Genomic DNA, 26,401 nt, shown 5'->3' on the forward strand with positions numbered 1-26,401 from the left:
CTAATCTTTAACCGTTGTCATAAATGACAAATTTAAAAATATCAACTAAACTGTGCCATGTGTTGATGTAGCTGGACTTTTGCAGAATCCTCCTTCTGGTCGCTCCTCATCCAAGAGAAAATCTTGCAGGGAGCGCTGCAGGCGAATTTGGGCATTGTTGCGCTGCCCTTATCTCAAAACGGATCTCTATCCTTCTTTCGCGGGACACTTGACCTTCCTCGACGCTCGTCTTCTTCTTCAAGAGTGTCGTAAAAAAAAAAAAAGGAAAGAGAAAAAAAAAAAAAAGAAGTGGGCTGGCGGAGCGAAGTGCAGCAGCAGTTTGGAGGAAAGATCCCAAGTGGCGCACATACTTGTTGTCTTCTGCCGCTGCGTGCGTGCGTGCGTGCGGGCGTGCGTGCGTGCTGCCTCTCGTCGCTCTCTGTGGGATGTTACGTGGCTGACAACACTTTTGGGAGTCGCGTGTGTGCACGCAGGTGTGTGACAAGCAGCCACTTTTTTTTCTTTTTTTTTTTTCCTTCACACGTCAGAGATTTGATGACTTTCCCGCCGCTACTCGCCACATGTGGACCACTCTCGTCTTTGACGACTCTCAACTTTGTGCTCGGAATATTGGACTACCTCTTCAGAACATCCGTGTCTCTTTATTTTTGAAACTTTATTATTTAAAAAAAATATATATACTTTTTAGTCTAAATAAGACACCAAAAAATGGAACACTCGTTCATCACCATCTTGGTGGTTTTCTCTCTGCTTGATAAAAGGTGAGTTCATTTCGAAAGTTAACTTTGAAGTGGTTTTTGAACTTTTTGCAACCTGAAAAAAGTACTTGGCTCTCTGAGTACAACCACAATGAGCAACAATAACATGCAGTAACTTATGAGTTCAATAAAACTAAAAAAAAGTGCTATTGAACATTGCCACTGCGCTTAGAAAAAATGACTTTAAGTTACAAATAAATGTTTAATAGAAAAAAAAATGAAATACAACTCAATGCAAATGCCATCTATTGAAAAGTCAAATATGAATAAACTAGACTTGTACAGTTGTGCCAATGTCTCAATTAAAGGTAATCCAATGCACTATACTTTAAAGTTAAATTCAACAGAACTGTACTTGTATAGTTATACTGTACATAAGAAGTTAATAAAAAGTGCTGTGTCGGATAAAAAACATCTCTACGAGCATAATTTATTCTTGATTTTAAATGTTATAAATAGATTCTTTGGAGTACCACTAGTATTCAGTCATGTTGATTGATGCCATGAACACCCTTGATTAAAGGTAATTACGGTTTAAGCATGCAAATGTAAATATTAACAATATTTAAAAGTTAAATACAACTGAACTCTACTTCTTTTTCCTGTTTTGACACGTCATTTGCACGAGCGATACTTTTGCATGGCTCACATTGACGACGACTGCACTTAAGTCGTTATTGTTGATGGGTGTCATTTACGCCCTAAAATGTCTCCATTAAAGGTAATTATGCCTCATTATAACATACGAATGAGACAAAATCAGCTTGTGTAAGTGGAAAATAATCAAAAGTACGAGACTGATGTGTGCACTCAACCTGAAAATGTATAATAGCAAAATAATGGAATAATCATTACATGTCTGTTTCCACTGGCGTTTCTCATCTTTGGCCAATTACGCGGTTGGCCGTGCACCCCTCCTTCCAAAACAATGCTTCTCCTAATTAGATGTTGCTCTTCGGAAAGAGCTGTCGAAACAGGCCTCCAGCAGGAAAGGCAACAGGTAGTAACAGACGCCCAAATGGAATTACAGCTGAGGGCGCACAATCAAAAAGCGATGCCACCATCGCAGATGATCAACATCTAAAGGCGCTTTGATTCGTGTGCAAAGTTCCTGCTTTTTTTTTTTTAATTTCTCGGGAAAACACAAAAGACGTTTGTTCTCTAATTGGCTCGCACACTAAAGACGCCGGTGATGAAATATGGGGCGAACGTGCTCAAAACTTCCAGCTGCGCGTCAAGTCACAGTCAAGCGTGCACAGATGTGCGTGTGCGCCTGCAGACACGCTCCGGGTCGTGTGTCCGGCGTCACACACGAGCCGCTCTCGGGAAGAAAACAAAAAAAAGAAAAACTGACTTTGTGCTTTCTCGTCACGAGGGCAGCCTGTGTTTTCCTTGTTACGCTTTTTGACGCTTTGTCTGTGATGCGGAAAAGTGCTTTCTCTTTAGTTGCTGTCAGCTCAACGGCTGTCCTGTGCGTGGCTGCCCTGCAACAGTTGCCGACGATGTTCAAGCGCTCTGCTTTGGTACAAGGCGCGGCGCAAATCTGCACAGGGGCGGGCTAGACTTAGCCTTGGTATTTTTGCACACCTGTGCAGGCGGGAACATAGTTGACTTGATTCGCTACTAACTGAAGCTAATTGTCTTTAAATGTGGCGCGTGAGAGGTGCAATGTTGGTCTTTGGCGTGGCAGAAGAAGAAACAGATTTGAATATTTAAAAAAGGACTGGTGGACGATGACAGATCTATGAAATAAGTACTTGGCCTGTGTGTCATGCCATAGTGGGATGATTCTAAAATATATTAAAAATTTACTAATACTATTCAGAATTTGTTAAATAAACACATTTTTGCAATCATTTAAAGCAGGCTTCTCCAATCCTGATCCTTGAGGTCCAGAGTCCTGCAGGTTTGAGATGTTTCCGTCCTCCAACGCAGCTGATTCATATAATCAGCTGATCAGCAAGCTTTGCAGAAGTGATCCTGACCTTTACACTCAGGTGTGTTGGAGGACAGAAACATCTCAAATCTGCAGGACTCCGGTCCTCGAGGGTTCGATTTTGTCATATTCATGAATGAAACACACGTCGGCAAAGTCCGCCCGCACCTCCATCAAATTCACAAAAATCACGTTGCGCTACCTGCGCCAATAGTTAGACATGGTTCAGGCTTGCGTAAAGCTTAGGTTTAAGTTTAGGTTCGGGTGCGCCAGGTGCATCAAAGGGAATGCTATGGCACAGAGAGATGGACCAAATTCCTAATAAAAAATGAGGACATGGCAGTTTTTACGCTTGAGTGCTGTCTGTGAGGTAAGAGCACTTAGTTGACAATTGCAGCAGATTTCTTTGTGTGACTTGGTTCCTTTCAGCGCATCTAAAATAAAGTTATGCATACAATTTTTTTTTAATGCATTTTTCTCGGTTCATTTGACACCGATAATAATTCAAGTCAATTTATACGGTCCTTAATCACAAAAAAAGGGGCTTCACAAGCCCATGAATAACAAAAGTTAAAAAAAAAAAAAAAAAAAAACAGCCTGTGGTCTAGACCCCGAACCAGGCAAGGAAAAACGAAAAAGAGATTGAGAGTCCCCAGGGAACGGGTTCAGGTCCCGAGGTCCACATACCTCAACTAAAAGTGTAGAAACGAATCCTGTGGAGTTTGCTTTCACAAAGAAAGCGAGTGGACCATATTTTAGCATTAGCCTTCATTTCAATGAGCAAACTGGATGGCAAACTTTCTCGTCCAAAAACAAAAAGCGAGACCAGCAGCATGTGGAGGAGATTAAACAAACCGCAAGCCGCCAATGTGAATCAATGAGAAGGTAGTGGACCTCCTTATAAAAGACTTTGAATGACAACATTTTAACATTTAATGAAGACTCTAAATTGTCGTTGATGCAAGTGCGGAACGACTCCACGTTCAAACTGTGGTCTCGTCTTAAGACCCACTTTTATTTCTTTTTTTTTTTTCTTCTTTTTTTTCCCTTTTTTTCTTTGATTTCTTGGATTTTAGTTCAACGTGAATTTTATGGTCTTTGGAGTCTTTTTTGTGTTTTCTTTATGTGTTTTAAAATTATTTTTTAATTATTCATTTTTGTTATTTTTACTTATTGTTTTCTAGTATTTCATTGACAGTTTTTTTTTTATTTTAATTGTTGTTTTTACTAGATTTTATGTGTGGATCTCAATGTGCAGCAACGCTTCTTTATAAAAATCTGCTCTAGAGATAAAGTGGATTGGAATTTCTAAAGGACCGAAAGCGGCCCCTTACGCCTCCTTCACTGTGTTTTTTTGCTTCCCATGCAGGGTAGACTCCAACGAAATCTTGGGCCTGAAGCTCCCCAACATCGACCCCATCCTGAACGCCAACACGGTGTGCCTGACGTTACCGGGGCTGACCCGGCGCCAGCTGGAGGTGTGCATGCGCAACCCGGACGTGACGGCCTCGGCCATCCAGGGAATCCAGATCGCCATCCACGAGTGCCAGCACCAGTTCCGAGGTCACCGCTGGAACTGTTCCAGTCTGGAGACCAGGAACAAAATCCCCTACGACAGCATCGTCTTCAAAAGAGGTTGGGCTTTGCTAACGAGCGGCGGTTTTTCAAAGCGTCGCTCACCGTATTGTTAGCCGTTTTTTTTTTCTCTCTCTCTTTCTTTCTCTGGAGAGCTCAGTATTGTTCATTCGGTAATTTTACCGATTTGTCACTTTTTAGAGCGTTTTGATGGATATTTTGAAACGCACGGAATATTGAGGGGTGTGACAATCGGGGGTTACGATGGCAGGAGAACGGGACAAAGCACCCCAAGCAATATTTAATGGCTGCAAAAAAAAATTACGCAAGATGTGGTCAGGGATACCAAAGATGAACGTACCGTGTTTACGTACGTATATCATATAAGTACAAATAAGCAGAGGTCGGCACTTCCCGTCATGGATGGCGTAGCGGCCGCTTTATCAACGAATGCTGTAAGACGCAAAGCCGGAAAGAAAAGGCACCGAATGAAGTAGGCTTTCGTCCGTCGAACCGGGTCATTACACACGGTTGCTGAAAAGTGATTTTCTTTTGTCCGACTTTTTTAGAAAATTTTAAGTCCACCAACCGGTTTTTCAGTTTGGTCATGTAAAATTACAAGTAGTCTTCCATTTTATCAGAAAAAAAAAAAAAATGAGTTGTTTGTAGCTTTTTTTTATGCTTCATTTATCAAGTGGGATTAAATTAAAGTCAAATATAAAGTCAACACTGTTACTCAAAACAACTTTGCAGATTTACGTAATCTCCTACACGTTTGCACTTTGATGACGTAACAGATTGATGTCACATTGCAAAAAAAATCATGTACAGTACAGATCACAATTTGGAAAAATGTGAATTGAGCCGTTCAAACTGTTTAAAAAAAAAAAAAAGAAGAAGAAAAATCAGGTATAATCCCGAAACACGTGTGGTCCTTTAATGTATTTGTCTCGTCGCACTCGCATCGCTTCCGTTCAAAAGTCGGCGTGTGAAGCAACATGTTGCGCTTCGAGGTTCGAGCAAACTTAACAAGACACACAGGAGGGAAAAGTATGGAGGCATCAATCCAAGGTTTGATGTTCAAACAGGTTGTGGTTTTCACACTCAACTTCACTTTGACGCAATTCCTCAAAATCAGACGCTGACGGGACAGATGAGCTGCTCCAACGACACGCGTGGATGAACGGACTGCATGTTAGTGTCATCCGTTTCTCCGCAATCAAAAGCGGCAGATCATGTTTTCTCTTGTTTTTGACTGCGAGCGCACAAGACGAAATTACACGCATGGTTACCTCGGCTGGCTTCTTCCTACTTTGGAACCAGCCAGCTGACGGTCCTGTCCTGTCCTGTCCTATCAGTGGATCAGACAAAAGATGAGCGGAGTTCAAAAATTGGTCACTTGCAGATTACCAAAGTTGCTGCGGATCAGTTTCCTCGGGCCGTCGTTTGAAGTGTTTCAAGCTTTACAAGTTAGCTACAAAGGATGAAAGAGGATCTCAACCCGGGTTACTGACTGGAAAGGGCAACTGCTTCTTTGGGGCGCCGAGATTGATGAGCAGGACATTTTGAGTTGAGGTCAATTTCACCGAACAAGCAAGACGAGAATACATTTTTTTTTTTACAGGAATAGAAATGGGCTGCATAACACCGACCTAAGTGGAGCGAAATTCATTTTTGGCATTTGACCCATCCCCCCAGAGGGAGCGGTGAGCAGCAGCAAGGGCCGCGCTCGGGAATCATTTGGTGATCTAAGGCAATCAATTCCAACCCTTTTAATGCTGAGTGTCAAACAGATCCCATTTTTATAGTCTTTGGTATGACCCGGCCAGGGATTGAACCCCCAACCTCCCAGTCGCAGGGCAGACGCTCTACCACGAGGCCACTGAGCTGACTCAGAAGCTGCGAAATTGCATTGACAAATAAAAGATAGACAATTTTTGTCTGGTGCTTGACATCTTTTTGTAGACGTGCAGAAATATCGCCTCTCATTTCACCTTGGCGTCGTGCTCGCTGCAGTAACCCGTTTTATTCGCTCGTTTTTGTTTGAATCCACATTTTTTTGTCAGCAAAATTACTGGAAACGACTTAAAATAAACTACTGTGGGGAAAAAAAACACTCCGAAAAAATAAATAAACTACGGTGATTACAATTTTTTTTGCAGTCACTACATCAACTACATTTACAACTACATCTCTCCCAGTTAAGTTTGGGTGTTAGTTTTGCATGTTCGTTTTGAAGAAGTTCTTATGAAAAGTTAATTTTAGTCTGCGTTTTGTGTAAGAAAATGTAGATCTTAAATTCCACCTTCCAAATTCCAACAAGCTTTATTAGGTTGTTGTTATGACTGAATTTTGGATGAGGTCATGGGGCCATAGTGTTATGATGTTGCTGTTGTCAGTTGTTATGCAATTACGATGTCCCTTGTGGTGATGTTTTCAGTTGTTATGCAGTAGCTATGTTCCCTGTGATGTAATTTGTAGTTGCTACGCAGTTGCTATATCCCTTCTGATGGTGTCAGTTGTTATGCAGGAGCTATGTCCCTTGTGATGGTATTAGTAGTTGCTATGCAGTCGCCATGTGCCTTATGGTGATGATGTCTTTTGTTGTTATGCGATAGCCATGTTCCCAGTGATGTAATTTGTAGTTGCTATATCACCTGTGATAGTGTTGTCAGTTGCTATGCAGTCGCCATGTCCCTTATGATAATGATGTAATTGCCACTCTTATTTTGTCTAGTCACTCTAATTTTGTAGTTGCTATCCAGTTACAATATCCCTTGTGATTATGTTGTCAGTTGCCATGGTCCTGTATTAGACACTGAGTTTGTCTAATCACTCTTATTTTGTCATATAGGCCTTTATTCTGTCATATAGAATTGTGCATTTCCCTAGCAAGAGTTACGGAATGGCAACTTTTGCCAGTACGTCGAGACTCCTTAGCTGAGGTTCCTCTCGCAGATTGAGGTTTCTTCCAGGCGAGTTTTTTTCCCCATGCAAGCTGTCGTCCATGTGCTCGCTGTGGTTACTTTGTACTTTTGAGTTCTGCATCCAGCCGGCTCGAGGTTCTTAGTGAAGGGTTTTCTGTCAAGTGTTTTCTTGAAGGCCATCTGAATCCAGGCCCATCTCTCTGTTTTTACTTTGTATTTTTGTATATAAAAACTCTGTTTCCCAACTTCGGTGTCTTGTCTGCGTTTGGGTCCCAATTCCGCATCACGGGTGACATTTTTACTTGAACGAAGCAGCAAAAATAAATATATAGTGTTTAGAAGTGTATAATGTTTTAATGATATTGAGACAGTAAGTTAAAAATATCTTGGGCAATTATGCTACGCCAGGACTTGATTTTTTATTTTGGGCCAGAGCCTGTAAAACGTGTCGTAGCTGGAAAATAGTGCCGTTAAAACGTAATATTTGACTTCCTACTCCACACTATCAGCCTGACCTTTAATCCTACTTTCCTCACCAGAAATCCCATTTAAAAGTTGTTTGTCACTATTAGACGAGACAGTTGCTTGTTTGAAATGGTTGCCTTGCCTCGGGTGCAGAAAACTCCAAAACCGCCGACATAAACAACCCCTTTGAAACGGATGATTCATACGAAACGTGTTGACTTACCCTGTTCCACAAAAGCTACAAAGTGGCTCAAATTAACAGGCTGCAACCGGCATCGCATGCAGCCGCTACTACTGTTTGCTACTGTAACAGAGGCAGATTTTACAGCCCTGGCGCGAGATCATCCGGATTGGTTTCATACTTGGTGGAAGTGCTCATAACAAATCATTGCCCATGGAGTTTATGTATTGGAAACAGGTAGGATCCACTTGAAGCCACTTAGAGCCCAGCTGGCAGAATTGCACGTATCTTTGTACAGTAAGAGCGCCTCGTCGTGTCATTTGACAACAGGAGAAGAGAAGAGCTCAGATCCTCTGCCACGTATCACTGCCTTGATGGATTTCATCAAATTTACGAGGCCATATTGGCTGGTATTTATCTTGCATTAAAAGCCGCCTCAAGAGGAAAGACATGAATAGACAGAAATAGGGGAATACCTCTCATTCTGTTACTTTTCCTGTTACCGTCTTCCCGCAGGCTGGGCTGCTTCTAATGCTTTTTACTTCCCTCGCCGGTGCAAGTGCTCGCAAATTTGCTCTCAGCACTTTCCCAACTCTCGGCGGCAAACGCGTAAACCAGTTCCGTTGGTTTCTGTAACACAAAGTGACAGTTTCCCTTGAATCTTTAATTCATTTTGCCACTTCCTCTGCCATCAGTTCAGCCGGGCATGCCGCAGCCGGTGAATTATTTGTTAGATTGATTTGTTCCCCGTCTTCTGGGGGCCTGCATTACAGCGAGCCCGGCTCGGCGCAGGGAAAGACCTAAAACGGGGTTTCTATGTATGAGGCAGAGCCTAAGTGCTATCCAAATCTCATGAGGTGGAGTGTGTGTGTGCGTGTGTGTGTGGGGAGGGGGAGGGGGGGGGCTGTACAGTGGGAATCACTGAATAAAACAATTTGCCAAATACTGTACCGCAAGCCTTAAAAGTTGATTCGATTAATGCACTTGTTTGTTTTACGTAACATTAAAAAAAAAGTTGTTTGAAAAGCATTTTTGTATGTATTCTGCATTACTCAAATGCTTTTGTTGCCCCATTGTTCACCCTTGAGGAATATCATTATTATTATTAACTAGGGGTGTCAGGCGATTAAAATGTTTAGTGGTAATTAATCTCATGACTTAAATAGTTGACTCACGGTTAATCGCAATATTTTATATCTGTTCTAAATGTACAATAAGATTTACGTAAAACGTACGTTTTTGTACTCGTTAACATAAAAGTGGAAAAAATGTTAAAACTAAGAAATATGGCTGCATCTATAAGTCATTGATACAGTAATTTAATATAATAATAGGTACTGTACTGTAAAAAAAAAAACGCGTGTGATATTGATTTGCGCCGATGTCATTTTTCTGCCACTAGATGGCATAATTGCATTTGTAAAACTTTGGTGACAGCTCAGCGCATTTTTCTTTTCATATTAAGAGCGATCTAATCTTTGACAAAAAGTAAGTTGTGAAACACTCATTTCCAAGCGAGGATCTATGCAAAGATAAAAGTTTTTGAAAAGCATTTTTGTATGTATTCTGCATTACTCAAATGCTTTTGTTGTCCCATTGTTCACCCTTGAGGAATATCATTATTATTATTAACAAGGGGTGTCAGGCGATTAAAATGTTTAGTGGTAATTAATCTCATGACTTAAATAGTTGACTCACGGTTAATCGCAATATTTTACATCTGTTCTAAATGTACAATAAGAATTTACGTAAAACGTAAGTTTTTGTACTCTTGTTAACATAAAAGTGGAAAAAATGTTAAAACTAAGAAATTTGGCTGCATCTATAAGTCATTGATACAGTAATTTAATATAATAACAGGTACTGTACTATAAAAAAAAAAAACGCGTGTGATATTGATTTGCGCTGATGTCATTTTTCTGCCACTAGATGGCATAATTGCATTCGTAAAACTTTGGTGACAGCTCAGTGCATTTTTCTTTTCATATTACGAGCAATCTAATCTTTGACAAAAAGTAAGTTGTGAAACACTCATTTCCAAGCGAGGATCTATGCAAAGATAAAGAACATATCTTGTCAGCGAATTGATTGATGGTCATGAGGACACATTACACTTGACCTGTAAAAGCACATGTAAACATCTGGCCGGCGAGTGAATATCCTGCGTATAATGAAAAAGATACCCAGACGGAACAATGCGTGTGTGTTTCTTCTGGTGGGAGTGGTGGAGGTCTGTTCAAGCTCAGCTGCTCTTCAGGGACAAAGCAACACTTAATTGCTGTTGTCCCAGATGTCTTCCTGTTTTTATGTGTGTTGATTTTAGACCTAATGGGAAAATCAAATCATCTGTGTCTCCTTAGCCAACGTTTGTTTTGGATCATTTGCTAATAATCTCCATAAGCCTTATTTGTGCAATTCGTCTACTGGGGTAACATGTTGTTGTCCTTCTGGCACAAAGAGGCAACGAACCATCAAAACGTGCGTGTTTTTGGAACGTGGGAGGAAGCTGTAATGTAGTACCTGCCTGACGTCCTCTCACGGCCCTAAAAACATGTCATTAAGTTTGATGACTCCAAGTTGCCCGTAGGCGTGAATGTGAGCGTCATCGGGTATTTGCCTCAATCTGTCAGTTGTGGAATTGATCCCAAATTAGCAGAGATTAAGATCAGTTTACTCGTCGTGACCCTCCACAACGTTAGCACTAAAGGAAAGGAATCACTTCTTGATTGTGATGCTTCGTTAAGACTGTCAAACAATCTTGAACAACTTTTTGCTCGGTGTGCGGTTATTTTTCGGTGAAAAACTCACCGTGTCAGGTTACTTGAGCTACAATGCTGAGAGCAGAAATTCTGGTAGCCAATCCAAATGGCTAGATGTTTATCTCAGGGCTTCGTGAGGTAGAAAATTCTACGTAGGTCCAAACTGTGTCCCACTTTAAAGGATCACACATTGGGTATTGTTTTTTTCCGCTCCGTCTTTCATCATGTTTCCAAACTCGGGGCGCTATTTAGCGAACCGCCAGGCTTTACGTTTTGTCACTGTTATTTTTCTACACAGTAAATTCTGTCGAGTAAATTTGACTCGATTTAGAGTGGGACCAAATAGACTCAGTTTTAGAGTCATATTTACACTTGGAAGAGAGTAAAATAAAGAATTTAAATTTTAAAAAAAAGTCACTTAAGGGTTGGGGAACAAACTCACGACCTTGACAGCCGATCTACTCCGGGAGCCACACAACTCCTAATAGTAGGAGGGGCATAGCTCAGGTGGTGAAGGTCGTGAGTTTGTTCAACCCTTGAGTGACTTTTTTGTCCAGTTCTTTATTTTACTCTCTTCCAAGTGTAAATATTACTCTAAAACTGTGTCTATTTGGTCCCACTCTAAAAAGAGTCAAATTTACTCTAAATAGAGTCAAATTTACACGACAGATTTTACTGTTTATCTGATTGTTATTTTTCGATACGAGACTGAGACGTTTTTGCACTCTCATCCTGGCAGGTTTCCGAGAGAGCGCCTTCGCCTACGCCATCGCGGCGGCGGGGGTGGTGCACGCGGTGGCCAATGCTTGCTCCATGGGCAAACTGAAGGCCTGCAGCTGCGACGAGAAGCGACGCGGAGACGAGGAGGCCTTTCGCGTCAAACTGCACCGCTTGCAACTGGAGGCCATAAACCGAGGGAAGGGGATGGTACACGGCGTCATGGAGCACTTCCCCGCCGAGCTGCCGGGACCGCAGGACTCCTGGGAGTGGGGCGGCTGCAGTCCCGACGTGGAGTTTGGGGAAAAATTCTCAAGGGACTTCCTGGACGCACGCGAGACCTACCGGGACATCCACGCTCGGATGCGGCTTCATAACAATAGAGTCGGCAGACAGGTGAGACAACGGCGGGATGGGAATGGATCGTGATGATTTTTATTATCATTACTTATTATTTATTATTATTATTATTTATGCTCATTGAGTGATAAAACAAAAAAATAAAAAAGATAATTAATTATCCATGCTGGCAAATCAATGGTCGGAAAGTTCAGCCCAAGCCGTTTAATATTTGTATTATTTTTTTTAATCTATTATTCGTTACAGGTGTTTTAGCTACATAAAGGCACAGGCTATTATAAAACACTCCTCAAAATTGCTGTATTAAGTCCCACTAAAAATAAAAGTTTATTTAGGCTGTACAAGTGTACATAAAGCTTAGTCTGGTAAGTCCATGTAATTCATTTATTGTATGTGTTTACAGAAAAGTTATCTGCGCATAATGTACTGTAAATGAAGGCACAAAAGGCGGAGGGAATTCTCCATGATTCCTCTTGTCATTCATTCCGCTTGAAATGCGCTGCCCCAGGCTTCACCTGTCATGTCGGCTGCTAACTTCTCCTTACATGGATTTTAAAACAAGACAAACGGTAACAATCACTGGAGAATTGATGCCTGGCTAGCTTGTTGAGGCTTGGCAGATGTAAAAAGTCGACACACTCCTGTTCAAAGGGCAAGTTTTTGTGATATAGAAAAATGAGACTGAAATAAATCATTAAAAAAAATTTTTTTTTACTATTAGTGTGACCTAAAAAAAAAGTATAACTGTAAAAAAAAAAAATAAATAAATTAACTAACAATACTGTACTGCATATCAATATTATAAAAAAATAACATAAAACCGAAACAAATATTAAAAAATAAAATAAAAATAAAGAAAAAATTTGGTTGCACAAGTGTGCACACCCTCATATCCGGAATGTGCCTGTGTTCACAATTAACCAATCACATTCACACTCACACTAAAAAGTCAACACACAATTACCGCAGTTTAAAGTGCTTATGATTAACCCCAATTTAAGTTGAGCTGTTCTAATAGGCTTGCATTTTGGTTCTGCTTCCTCGCAGAAGCCTGAAGTTTTGAACTTTTCACAACTCCCTCCACCTTAACTAAGGCCCCAGTTCTACCCTGAAGAAAAAATAGCCCCAAAGCATGATGCTGCCTCTAACATGCTTCCCTCTAATGTACGGTGTTGTGTTTGCTCATAACATACCTTTTGGAATTACAGTATGGCCCAAAAAGTTCAACCTTGGTTTCATTGGGTCATGACAAAATCTCCCAAAGCGAAAATGGCATTCATACAGGGGTGTGTAGACTTTTCCTATCCGCTATAGATGAGAGCCTTATACACTGTACATCCGTACCTAAATACTTTCTACGCTTTGCACAAACATGCCTTTGGTTGATTGACAGTTTGCTTGCAAAGGTTAAGGTGCAAAACACCTGAAGCGCATCATTCCAAAATAAACGAAGGCTATAAACGATCACACGCAATCGAGCACAATACGAGCGGCCTCGTTTTTAGTAACTAAAGCGTCACAAACATTCATGGAGGGACCACCTGTTCCTGAGGAGCGTCACATTAAAAATGACTATTTGTCATTTGTCTTCTGCGCTCCAGTTGGGCAAAAATCATATTGAAGCCATGTCGGTCCCCCAAGGGTGGGGGAGGGGGGGGGGGGGCAACAGGAAGCATGAAGTCGTTCAGCAGCTTCTCTTCACATGCTTTACGAGGCCTTTTGATATCAGCCTCCTTCTTGTGGTTTTATTTGATGCTTTTGACTTCAAGTTCCTCCAACATTTCCCTTTTCTTCAATAAAACTGCCGATGGTGGATGTTCAGCAGTTGCTTATTTTGCTCCACAAATTTGGGGGAACTTTTGTCATTTCCTCATCAACTAATTCCATCTGAATAGAAGTGGGAAGATCTCCGATTTTCCCTGTTTTGTGGGCGTGTGTTGATGGTCTCTTTCCATAATCAGGAGAGGAAAAACACATCTATACTTGACTTTTATAACTATACTTAAAGAGCCTGTAAGAGGATTGAGAGATTTGTTTTGAACATCATTCCTGAAAATGCGGCATGTACAATGTTATGGAGAAAAACTGTTAAACTTGTCACCATTTTAGTTTTCCAGTTTTTTGGGCCGTGTCTAAAACCGTATCGTGTGGCGCAATTTGCAATCCAGCATGAGCCCCCCCCCCCCCTCCACTATATAATGCTGCATTTGAGGAAGGTGGGAAGTCGGATTTTTCCAGAAAGTATGCACAGGAATGCCCCTTTGGACCCGGGGGGGGTGGAGGACTCGTTTTAAATCTGCTGTCACTCGACAATGGTGAACCCCGTAGAGACAAAGATCGTGAATGTCCGTCCGTCCGTCCGTCCGTCCGTCCGTCCGTCCGTCCGTCCGTCTTCTTCCGCTTATCCGGGGTCGGGTCGCGGGGGCAGCAGCTTTAGCAGGGAAGCCCAGACTTCCCTCTCCCCAGCCACTTCAGCCAGCTCATCCGACGGGACCCTAAGGCGTTCCCAGGACAGCCGAGAGACATAGTCTCTCTCCAGCGTGTCCTGGGTCGTCCCCGGGGCCTCCTGCCGGTAGGACATGCCCGGAACACCTCCCCAGGGAGGCGTCCAGGAGGCATCCGAACCAGATGCCCGAGCCACCTCAACTGGTTCCTCTCAATGTGGAGGAGCAGCGACTCGACGCTGAGTCCCTCTCGGATGACCGAGCTTCTCACCCTAAAGATCGTGAATGGCGAAACATAATTTACACAATTATAAACACATGTATCTATTTATTCATTACAACATTAATTTAGTTTTTCGAAAAAAGTAACTTTTACATAACCCAATGCGATTTCGACTGATTTGCGCCAAACAGACAAATAATTTGTCATAATCAGCCATCTTTGTTGTTTACATTTTCCCCTCAAACGCTTTGAGGTCGGAACTGGGAGAATCTAAACGGGATATTTCCGAATTCCCACCTTCCTCAAATGCAGCATAAGAACTTGAGCAACCTTCGCTCGCATCAGCGACATTCAGTTAGCTAGCTAGTTAGGTCGCTATGACTACTTGTCTTAAATAAAAATGAATCGCTCACTCAGAAATCTCTACATTTTATTTTCAGAATTTAATTCTGTACTAGTAACTATCTAATAGTACTTTTCTAAATGAGCAGTATTAGTCAATATATTTTTTCCTTTCATTTTAACAACTAGACTATATGCTTGCATTTTGAGGGAAAGAAAAATGTAAAACTGATCTATTGGAATAAAAAAAAAACAAACAGTTTCGCCACCCCACTTTAGCAGTTATAACTTCACTAAACTAACTTGTTAACCGGTTTGGTGGCTTGGGCGACGCAATTGACGGAGATAAGCCGTGACCATCTGCAACGCTGCAGCGGAGGAAAGAAAGAAATTCTTGTTTATGGCACATTGTTCCCGACTTCCTCCTGAGTCATTTCGGGCCTGAATCTTTCAATCAGTTGACTTCTGGTCCCCTTGATTATGCAGACAAAACACAACATTGCAGAGAAACAACATCAGGCCTCCCAGTGGTGGCTGCAATAGTAGAAATATGGCCGAGCTCTTTCTTAAAAGGTGACTTCAGTTCCAAGCGGCCCAGTGGACTGGGTGTCAGTCTTGTGTGAGGGCTCGTGTAACATGTAGTAATGTCCTCACAAGCCAAGAAACGGAATCGTTTGTCTTGGGGGGCCTGCGATGTGTAATGTTACGAAACTGGCAGGTCAGTGGAGCTCACGTCTGCCGGGCCGCTGGAGGCTAATTGCGTCTGAACGTATCAGTCCTTAGCGTGCTCTTTTCTGGTTCAAGAGATTTGATTTAAGCGTGGAAATGTAAGCAGCTCCAAAATATTCAAATGTTGCGACCTTAACTTTGCATATTAGGTGGGAAACAATCCATTCCTGGAGGCTGCTGAATTATTCGACCGCCATAGAAAATAAAAGAACTAAAAATAGATTGAGTCAAAATGTCGCCTAATAATAAAAGAAATTATAAACTACAAGCAAGTATCATTTCAACATTCTTATCTGCCAACTAATCAATTTTACAAGTTTTTTTTGGTAGTCGACTATAATGTGATAACAGTCAAGTCAAAATCATTTATTGATGTCGTTATTGACAAAATTAAGAAATATCATTGGGAACGATGTCGTACTATATTGCAACAGTCCCATAAAGGCCATTTATTACTGAACAGTAATAAACAACAACACATTTCCTAAATTCTCTTTAAGAACCTCCCGCAACACAAATTGCGGCAACAGTGCTGTTAGCGCCACAAAGCTAACTAGCTAGCTAAAGCATCAGCATCCGTTACGTTCAAAACATCGATCTAAAGGCACAATGATCACTTCAGACATTGATGCGGCGCTATTTAAAAGTAATCTGACTTATTCTTTAATATTTCAACATGAATTGTTTAACTTTTCATGGCATTTGATCAAGCACAAAAGAAATTGACGGTGCTCAAAGTACTCAGTCACTGTTATCGTCATACATCAGTGAATTAAATACTTTAACATCTCAGAAAATGCCACAAAATGCTCAAACATCTTCAAATGTGGGAATTATAACCTTACTATGCGGACTAGCAAAACCTACACAAAGTAGCCTGGAAAACAACTGCGTACCAGTTAGCCATGTTAGCATGGTAGCCAAATGTCCACTCCTGTTACTGTTAATGTATTATTATTCCATTTAATCATGAGCATCTGACAAACATTCAGACTTGAAATCAAATTAGTTATTTCTGGAAATCTTTGTGATGCTACGTTTTTAGCAATCTGTGTAATTGTTGGATAAACGTTAACAGTTGATGAGGGTTAAAATGAACGGTTTAAACAGGTGGATCAATATATAAATGTAAAAGTCCTATTGTTGTTGTTTCCATATGACATCACGCCCAACGGGAGAACCTGTGAAGTTTTGCGCGGCTTTGAAAGCATATTGGTTGAATATTGACTTTTAGGGAGGTTCAACATTAGATGCTCCACGCTACTGTTTTGTTTGGTAAAGAACATTGGAAGAAATTCCTCCGAGACCTCATACTCGCGCACACACACACACACACACACACACACACACACACACACACAGCTTCTTGATTTAGAGAAAAATACTACCAGGTGAGTAAATAAAAATAATGCCCTTGGTATGTCTCTCCCCTCTCGACCCATGACTACCACCTTGCTCCCTCCCTCCCTCTCCCTCCACCCACTTGCCCCACTCCCCCTGGGAGAGAAGTTCTCTTTAAGCAGAGGAATGCGGTGGTTGTCATAGCAGGGGCGTGCATGTCCCCTCATGCCCACCCCAGGGTTCTCACGACGTCCCGTCTTGTTTTTAGTCCTAATTAGTGGCTGCTTGCAGTTTGGAGACAGATGTTTAGAATCCTGCAAAAAAAAAAGACTTCAAACATCAGGGTGGAAAAGTAGAAAGCGTTTTCAGGCCTTCCTTCCCCTGCGCTGGAACTCCCGTTTCGCACTCCTCTCTTCTGATACTTCGCATATGTTGAGGAATTAAGAAGAGGAGGAGCAGGTGACTTTTTCAAACAGGATGTTATTAACGTAACTTACAGTAAAAACTTCTTTTTTTTTTTTAATGCCACTTGGCTGAAATAATTGCTACATCAACTCGCCGCAACATTAGGTACACCTGCACAATCTAATACGATCCAGCTGTATGCACAATTCTGCCTTTATAAAGATAATACTGCTTATTATGTTGAGTTATTGAAAAAAAAATGTTTTAAATTGTAGAAGTGTAAAACTGCCCTTGAGCTTTATGAGAGTGTGTTACAACCGTGCGACCAAAATGAAATTGAATGGATGAATATTTTTCATATACGTCGTGGAATTTAGATATCACTTATCACTAAAACAACAACAACATTTTTTTTTTGTAATGAGGTTTTCGTCATGAAAATAGAACTCTACAATATGAGCATTTTTGTAAAAATCAAAGAGTAATAACATAAGTAAATAGAATTAATCGCGGCCACATACGCAAACAAAGAAGAGTTTCACAACTACTGCAGGTGACTCAGTCTGCAATTTTTGGGGGCTTTTTGGCTTTTTTTTCAGAAGATAAATAATATAAAATGTTATATTATTTGTAGTGCTGCAACTAACAGTTTTTTTTAGTAACCGATTAATCTGTTGATTATTTTTTTAATTAATCGATAAAGCGGATTTAAAAAAAAAAAAAAAATTAAATTTCCATTCCTTTTTTTTTCAAAAACAGGACATTTTCAATCAACACTGAACATACATAAATTAATTATGAATCAGTAACTGGTTTGGTCTGTAATGTGAGGAAAATAGGTAAAAATGTTGATCATTGTTTCCTAAAGTTCAAAACAAAGATGATCAGTTTGCTTTCATGGAGGACCACAGAAACCTGAGAATATTTACTGCTGAGGATCTGAAAATCCAAACATTTGGATAATTTTCTATCTATCTATCTGATTCATCATTTAAAATAAAGAATTATCGATTGATTAATTATTCGATTAATCCCTGCCTGCCTACATGTATCATCATTTATATCATCATCATCATTTTGTGTTCAAATATCGATCGTTCAAAGCATTATAACATGCTAACAAATGCTACTGGCTAGCCTGTTGCATTGCTACATTACTGTCAATTTGCAGTGATGCGAAACAAACTTGGCCTCTGAAGTCAGAATGTTTTTGTTGTTGTTTTTTTATAACCGGATCATATGCGGCTGCTCCTGGCAAGGTACCACTTTACCAGGTCTATAAACTTCACAGCCAAGTGAAATATTTTATACTTCACGAGCTCACCTCAATCATTCAGCAACACACCTCCAAACAAAATGCTTGCCAAGCTTCTTCCCTTTGTGGTTCGGGCTAGCTTTTGAGCTGTGCCCCGTGTTTTGTCGAGTCCTGTCGGTTTCTGTTCATTAGGCAGGTGGTGACAGTGTAACAGTGCGCTTTGTTGCCGGCATCTTGTGGTAATTACCATTCATCATCAGCGCTTGACTGGAGGCAAAGAGCAAGAGACGTTATGGCCTTTTACAGGAAGCAACCGCACGCTTCTTGGGCAATGCGTATGGAAAAGGTCGTTTTGACACACCTGTCAATCAAGGCTTGGACTTGACCTCTTTGTTGCCCTTGAATCAGAATGTGTCATCCATCAAAAGCCTGGCTTTTCAGTTTTTCACTGCAGAGCTCAATGGCAATTTTTTTCAAGTTCCTTTAGCTTTGCTCGATAGCTAGTTGACTGGACTAGAATTGCTCAACTTGACAATGCAAATCATGCAGGTAGGACGCCAACTCCCATCACTCAATTATTTTTATAGAGCAATTTAAAACAACCACCGCTGTTGTCTTAAGATGGAACCCAATGAAAACAGGAGAGGCCCCAGAACTGAACCCTGTGGAACACCATCCGTTCCGTCAATTCATATTGCGCATATTCACTCTCTACTCCCCCCCCCCCCCTCCTCTCTCTTTCTCTCTCCCTCTCCGTCCCTATAATTCTAAAACTAGTAAAAACCAAACTGAAACTAAGCATTTTTGAAAGGATAAAAATAATCGAAAACTAACAAACTTGCTAAGTGGGGAAAAAAAAGTCAAAACAAATACAAACTAACTATAATGACAAATCCCAAACTATTTTACACTGCAATTTCAACCTATTTTAACCTCGAGTGAGTACAAGTGTCAACACTACAAAGTGATTATCAGCATAATTAATTGTGAACAAATCTAATGCAGCAACGGTAGATGAATTGTGATTAACAGCGTTTATCAATTGACTCATGAAATGAGTCCGCTGCCACCCAAGAGCGATTAAAAAGAAATGACTGTACAATTAAAAAAGAAATGACTGTGCTGGAGTGTCTTTTCTTTATCAGTGGAGCATTTAATGTGACTCCCCAAGCACACGCTCCATCTTTCGGACTGCACCTTCTTTACTCACAATCGTGCGTTGACGTGAGCGCTTCGTGGTAAACTCTCAACAGGTGGAAGTACTTATGCCGGTAATAACATTTTTATTACAGTCTCTAAATGAGAGTGGTGGACACCGAACGGGCAAACGCTACACACGCACGCACGCACGCACAGCGCCGACGAACCCGCTGCACTCCAGGACGTGCAGTCGGATGTGCGTGACTGCGTTCGCTCCATATGCCGTCGAGCTCGCGAGTGCGCATGCGCTGTCGCTGTCGCTTCTTTTTCAAGCGAGCCGTTTGCTTAATGCGCTGCTGCGGGATTGTTTGTGTGCTTTGGTATCGGCACGGATCTCTGGTTGGCTTGAAAGCGACTTCGCTTTCAAGCAACAAACGCTCGGCGAGCCAGAAAGCGCTTTGGGGACGCGCAGACAGCAGACACGGATTTTCCCTCAACTACTTAGTCACGATGACACAAGGATTGACTGATGATAACGTTGGAAACACGCTACTGTGCAGGAGACTGCAATGGCAGTCGAGACTGTTAGCGGGGCTATGAGAGGCAATGTTGTCACTCAGTTGCAATAACATTGTGTACACGCACACATCAGATGATGAGGAATTAAATATGCTATTGTAGATGACCATCATAGGGGAAAAAAGGAGTGACAATAAAAGAAAGGGAAGAAGCTATGCTAACCGTTAGCTTATCTTTTTAGCGCGGGCGACGTTTCAGTTTGTGATTTTGAATTATCATTTTTAAATAAATTTTTGAATGTGAATGTAATTTTTTTAATGTAATTTATAACATTTTTATTTAGAAAATTTAAATTTCAGCTTGTGATTTTGAATTAGAATTTTTAAATAAATGTATGAATGTGAATGTACATTTTTTTATGTAATTTAGAAAATTTTAATTTTGAAAATTAGAATTTCAGTTTGTGATTTTGAATTAGAAATTTTAAATACATTTTTGAATGTGAATGTACATTTTTAATGTAGTTTAGAAAATGTAAATTTTGAAAATAAAAATTTTGAAAATTTGAATTGGAATTTTAAATTTAAATTTTGAATTTAAATTTTGGGTTTTAAAGTTTCAAGATATCACATCATATCAGCATGATATCACACACAAAAGTATTTAAAAACACCTATCTCCCATATATAATATAAAAGGTTAGGGCTGGCGCTAATATTTTAACCGTATTATGTAAACATGCATGTTTTTTTTACCATGAATATGTTTTTCTTTCGCAGTATCATTAGCCTAATAGCATAATTGGCTAAGTCGTTTTTGACATACTGACACAACATCTAAAAACAAAATAGCAACGTGCTGGCTAAAAATGATGTTTTTTCCAATAGATCCTCAGGTCATGGCAATTTGCAAAAGTTGAATCCAGGAAACGGGACTGAATGTTTATTCAAAAATGACGTTGGCAATTATGCTATTAGGCTAACAATATCGTAATGATACGCGTAAGCATTATAATTTGATCTCTATCATCGTGCTACAACGTTTTGATATCCTCAATCAACCTCTGCAGCGTAACAATGCTTCAATCCCTCGTTGTCGTTATTTGGATCTGATCAAAAAGAAAAGGTGAGGCACGCGGTTAGCAGGAATGTGGCAATACTTCACCTTGGGCGTCACACGCGCTTTGCGCGACGACCCGACGCTAACAGGCACCCGCATGCTGAAAACCGCCTCCTTGTGTTTGCTTGTCGGACAAATAATCGCTGCAATTACTCGATGCTGCTAACGGGCATATCTTATTGGCGTGTGCAAATGCGCAACGCTAATAAATTCTTGCCAAATGTGTTACAAAAACAAAACTAAAAGTTAAGTAACTAATAAGTGCTCTCGCTTGAGCTGTGAAGCAGTTTCGCTTTTTGAGCGTTATGCGTTATGTAATCCCCCCAAAAACTTACACTAACATGTCAGACATTAAGCGAGGAAGCATTTTAAGATAATCTGAGTTTTACGACCAAGTTGGATGCCACCTCTGATGGTACTCAGATAACTTCATCCAGTAGTGGCCACCAACAGGCAGCCAGCCGAAGGCATCCTGCATCCTGCAGTCGGAATCTGTTCCCAGCATGTTGCGTTTGATCTCCGTCTGGGGTTATTTTATAGATGCCTCCGTCTCACTCTGAAAGCCAATTAAAACTTGCCAGATGTTTGTCTCCAACTGCGGTCCGCTGCGAGGAGGGGCTGCATCCTAGTCAGAGATTAATATATGGAAACTAGGGCTGGGTTTAAAAAAAATATCTAAAAAATCGAATAATTGATATCGAATAGATTTTCTTTTTAAAGCCCGATATCGATACATAAAACTATGACTCGATTATATTGATCTCTCGAGGTTATTTTTCTAACCGTATATAAACTATTAGAAAGTCATTTTTCCATAATCTGTTCCCGACACATTCATTGATACACGTGACGTGACTTCATTGGAGGTATTTTGACTTGAACAAAATGTTCCCAGTGAGCCTTTGTGGAGTGGATGAGCACTTCACATGATGACATTTTGACACAACACTTGTGCAGACAGCGTCCTGATTTCGTGCTACCTGTTAAATGTCTGATGAATTTTCCTTTCAACTTCTTGCCAATGGATTATTCCAAATCATGAGAGGTGATTAAAAAAATAATAAGTAAGATAAATGAAATAGGGCTTAGCTCTCGTGAGATATGTGTCAAGTGTTGGCTGCGTACCTGCTGTGTGATTCATGGATAGATATGCACAGATAAATAGATAAACCAGTGGTCTGCAACCTGCAAAAAAAATAGAAGAAATTTATATTTTTTATATATTTATTTAGTTTTTTTTTTTTTTTTAGATAAAACACTCTTTAAATAAATTAATTGTTAAATTTTAAAAAAATGAATAATTAAATATTTAGAAAAAAATGTCAGAGTCAAAATGTAAAAGTTGTCAGAAAAACAGAGATGAAAGGTGGATGAAGAAGTTTTGTTTTAAATATATAAAAATGTCCAAAAAGGGACCATAAAATGTCCAAAAGGAAGAGGAAAAGCAGAAAACTACCATAAAATCTCCATAAAATTGCCAAAAATCGAAATCCCGAAAATTACCCTAAAATGTCCACAAAATTGCTGAAAATGTCAGAAAATTGATAGCAGAAATGCAAAAAAAATGTCAAAACGATGTCCAAAAAAGACTAGAGGCAGAAAATTACCACAAAATGTCCGTTAAATTGCCAAAAAATGTCAGAATTTTTTTTTTTTTAAAAAAAAGGCAGAAAACATTAAAACAAATAGCCATAAAATGTCCAAAAGCAAAAGATGAAATCCTGAAAATGACCTTCAAATGTCCACAAAATTGCCAAAACTGTCAGAAAATTTATCGCAGAAAGGCAGAAAAAAATGTTTAAAAAAAAAGTCCCAAAAAAAGGAAGAAGAGGGTGCAGAAAATTACCATAATATGTCATTAACGTCTTTGGCGCTCCTCCGTAGGTTTTTGCAGAACGTCATTTAACGTCTTTGGCAGTAAAAGAGTTAAAATTGCCCCCAAAATTTTGGGGACAGAAAAGTCTAAAAATGTACGAAAAATGAAGTATGAGAAATTTACAACAACAAAAAAAAGGTAATAGATTGTATTACAATCATAATGCGGCTGCGAGCACACCATCAAACGGGAGCAATGTGGATGCAATTACGAGTGCGACAGTAGGTCACGCGGACTCTTTCAAGTCAAAGTGGGCTGGAGACTTTTTTATGATTACAGACTTTGCCGTGTGTTTAAGTCCGGCGTGTTTGTGATTCTGGGGTTGAATGTGCCCCTGAAAAACTCCAGCAAATACTGCAATTTGAACCCGCTGCCACTACTGCAAAAGCCATTACGCTGGTGTTTACAAAAAGGCTTCCAGACGCGCGTAAGCGCCGATCACAATGTCTTTTCAACACTTCCAATAAGAGATGTTTATTCAAAAGGCCGCGGCGGTCGCTCTGTGTTATCTTGACACACATTTATCGGCATTTTCCGTTCTGTTTGTTTATTGGCTAGAACCAAAAAGGTTCCTTGCGACTGCTGTTCTCAGACGCCTCACATTTCGGACCGGTTTGATGAGTGATAGCATCAAAAAATACATCCCGAGGCCACGCTCACCAAGATGTTGTTTTGGAAAAGTTGCTTGCGCATTATGAAATCATTGCCAGCTCCATTTTTGCCCAGCTACAAAAAGACCATTTTTTTCAGCTGTTGCCGAGCACACCACAGATATTTTTCAAGACCAACAAAATATTGTTACTTTCTGGATTGTTTTGCAAAAAATAAAAAATATGTAATTTTGTATAAAACAACCCAGAAAGTTGTGTCAGATAGTCTACTTGGGTCAATTTGACGCAACTTTCCAAATTGTTTTATACCCCAATTTTTTTTTTAACCCAAAATTGGGTCAAAAGTAACCCAATTATAGGTCAAAAATGGACTGATCCACTTCATGGGTCAATTTGACGGTTGACCCAACTTTCTGAGTTGTTTTATACAAAATGGCCCAATATTTTACCCAAAGTTGGGTCAAAAGTAACCCAATTATGGATTTATTTTTATTTTTATGGACCTATCCACTTTATGGGTCAATTTGACCCAACTTTCTGATCCATAATTTTTAAAGTGGGGCGGCACAGTGGCTGACGTACGTGAGATCGAGTCCGGGCTTCGGCCTTCCTGGTTGGAGTTGCATGTTTTCTCCGCTTTCCTCCCACATTCCAAAGGCATGAATTGCAGTTTAATTGAACTCTCCAAATTGTCCGTAGGTGTGATTGTGAGTGTGGATGGTTGTTTTATTCTGTGTGCCCTGCGATTGGCTGGCAAGCAGTTGAGGGTGTACCCCGCCTACTGCCCGAAGCCAGCTGGGATAGGCTCCAGCAAACCTTGTGAGGACAAGTGAGAAAGAAAATGGATGGATGGATGTTTTTAGAGTGTGGAAGTCCTTTGCATTTCAGTAGTTCTGTAGGTGATTAAGGCCTGTCCTGTCTCCTCTTCCCAGGTGGTTCTGGATCACATGAGGAGGAAATGCAAGTGTCACGGCACGTCAGGAAGCTGCCAGCTGAAAACCTGCTGGCAGGTCACCCCCGAATTCCGGGTGGTCGGCTCCATCCTCAAGGAGCGCTTCCACATCGCCACGCTCATCAAGGCCCACAACCGCAACACCGGCCAGCTGGATCACTCGCACCACAACAACAACAACAACCACAACCATCACAGCAACCACCATCATCACCACCACCATCATCATCATCACCACCACCACCACCACGCGCACCGCAGGAGGCCCGGCATCAACGACCTGGTCTACTTTGAAAAGTCGCCGGATTTCTGCGAGCGGGACCTGGGCTCGGACTCGGCGGGAACGCAGGGTCGCATCTGCAACAAGACCAGTCCGGGCATGGACAACTGCGAGAGTCTGTGCTGCGGCCGAGGCCACAACATCCTGCAGCAGACGCGCAGCGAGCGCTGCAACTGCAAGTTCCACTGGTGCTGCTACGTGGTGTGCGAAGAGTGCCGGATCACCGAGTGGGTCAGCGTGTGCAAATGAACAACTGCGCCGCATCCCAAACAATGACAAACACTTGCAAAGACCCTGATTAGAAACGAGAACGGGGCCGAGACCGTCTTATATGCACCCCACTCCATTTTCACCGCCGGCTTCCAGGAGCCGAAACGTGTGAAGAGTGCCAAGAGCGACAGTCGGCAGACCATCGATTTGCATGTCGGAGTAGAGCGTGCACATGCACTACATGCCCAAAGCTGTCACAACTGTGCGAGCGTACGTGTTTGTGCATTTTGTCCCATACAATTGGGTATCTGAAAGCAATAAATGCAACACACACAAAAAAAAAAAAGCACCGCACTAGCGATCAAATAATACGACTGTTATATGAAATGTTTGCTTCACCGGCAGTATTTACAACATACGCACGCTACATAATATTTCTGCTATTTCCATACTGCGCACACAGGGAACAAACAGACGGGAATTTGTTGGAGCATGCCCGCGGCACAAAGATGCCGGGCAAGCTTCAGGGCACTTCACTCATCAATGTCACCTTTTTGTGTGTTTATGGATTAGACTTGGATTTGGTCATTCGAGCGATCGTTGTACATCTCAAAGCAAACCAAAGCTCACTGTCAAGCAATGTCACATGTCAATCAAATATCTCATAATGACATGTTTTAGTCACAAAATTATAGATGCTTCAAGCCTACAGTGACTAGAAAAGATCCCATGCCACAACAACGAGGCACTCTATAGTAGCCATGCCAGCCCAAAGCCCTGGTCCTGATCCACATTTCCCTGTCCACACACTTGCTGTCAAGTCAGACTGTCCATTCCTGGCACTTCCTTCCATCTTTCTCACCATGATGTGCACGCACCTACGGCAGACAACGAGGCATTCTAAAGCAGCCAGGCCAAGCCAAAGTCAACATCACATCCTGGCTGCCTGATCTCATTTCCCCACCCCCTTCCTAGTTCACACAATCCCGTCCACAGACCGGCTATCAAGTCAGACTGCCCACTCCTGGCACTTCCTTCAATCTTTCTCACCATGATGCACACGCACCTAGGGCAGACAACAAGGCGCTCTAAAGTAGCCACACTAGCCCAAAAACCTTGTCCACATGCTGAATGTCAAGTTAGGCTTGTATTTGAACTCTTCTGCCTTTGTTTGTGGAATGTGCGTGCACTCACGGGTGACAACGAGGCACTCTAAAGCAGCCAGGCCAGCCCAAAGTCAACACCACATCCTGACAGCCCGTTTAAATTTTTCTCCC

The 26,401-nt window shown here is 41.2% G+C and overlaps 1 protein-coding gene and 1 long non-coding RNA gene across 2 annotated transcripts in view; one reads left to right on the forward strand and one right to left on the reverse strand.

The window, feature by feature from the left end:
* The first annotated feature begins 397 nt into the window (after positions 1–397).
* wnt10a (wingless-type MMTV integration site family, member 10a) lies at positions 398–25,243 on the forward strand. The gene is made up of 4 exons (XM_077579840.1): positions 398–761; positions 4,064–4,329; positions 11,341–11,714; positions 24,615–25,243. The coding sequence occupies exons 1-4, from the start codon at positions 709–711 to the stop codon at positions 25,161–25,163; spliced, it is 1,242 nt and encodes a 413-aa protein (XP_077435966.1). The 5' UTR covers positions 398–708; the 3' UTR covers positions 25,164–25,243.
* The window catches only part of LOC144060368 (uncharacterized), a 28,750-nt gene continuing 18,885 nt past the window's right edge, over positions 16,537–26,401 (reverse strand). Inside the window, exons 2-3 of the long non-coding RNA XR_013295911.1 lie at positions 22,321–22,380; positions 16,537–17,071 (exon numbers count right to left, since the gene is read on the reverse strand). This is a non-coding gene — a long non-coding RNA (uncharacterized LOC144060368). The remainder of the gene's footprint in view (positions 17,072–22,320; positions 22,381–26,401) is intronic.

The sequence above is a fragment of the Vanacampus margaritifer genome, chromosome 11 (assembly GCF_051991255.1).
Source record: "Vanacampus margaritifer isolate UIUO_Vmar chromosome 11, RoL_Vmar_1.0, whole genome shotgun sequence".
NCBI lineage: Eukaryota > Metazoa > Chordata > Actinopteri > Syngnathiformes > Syngnathidae > Vanacampus > Vanacampus margaritifer.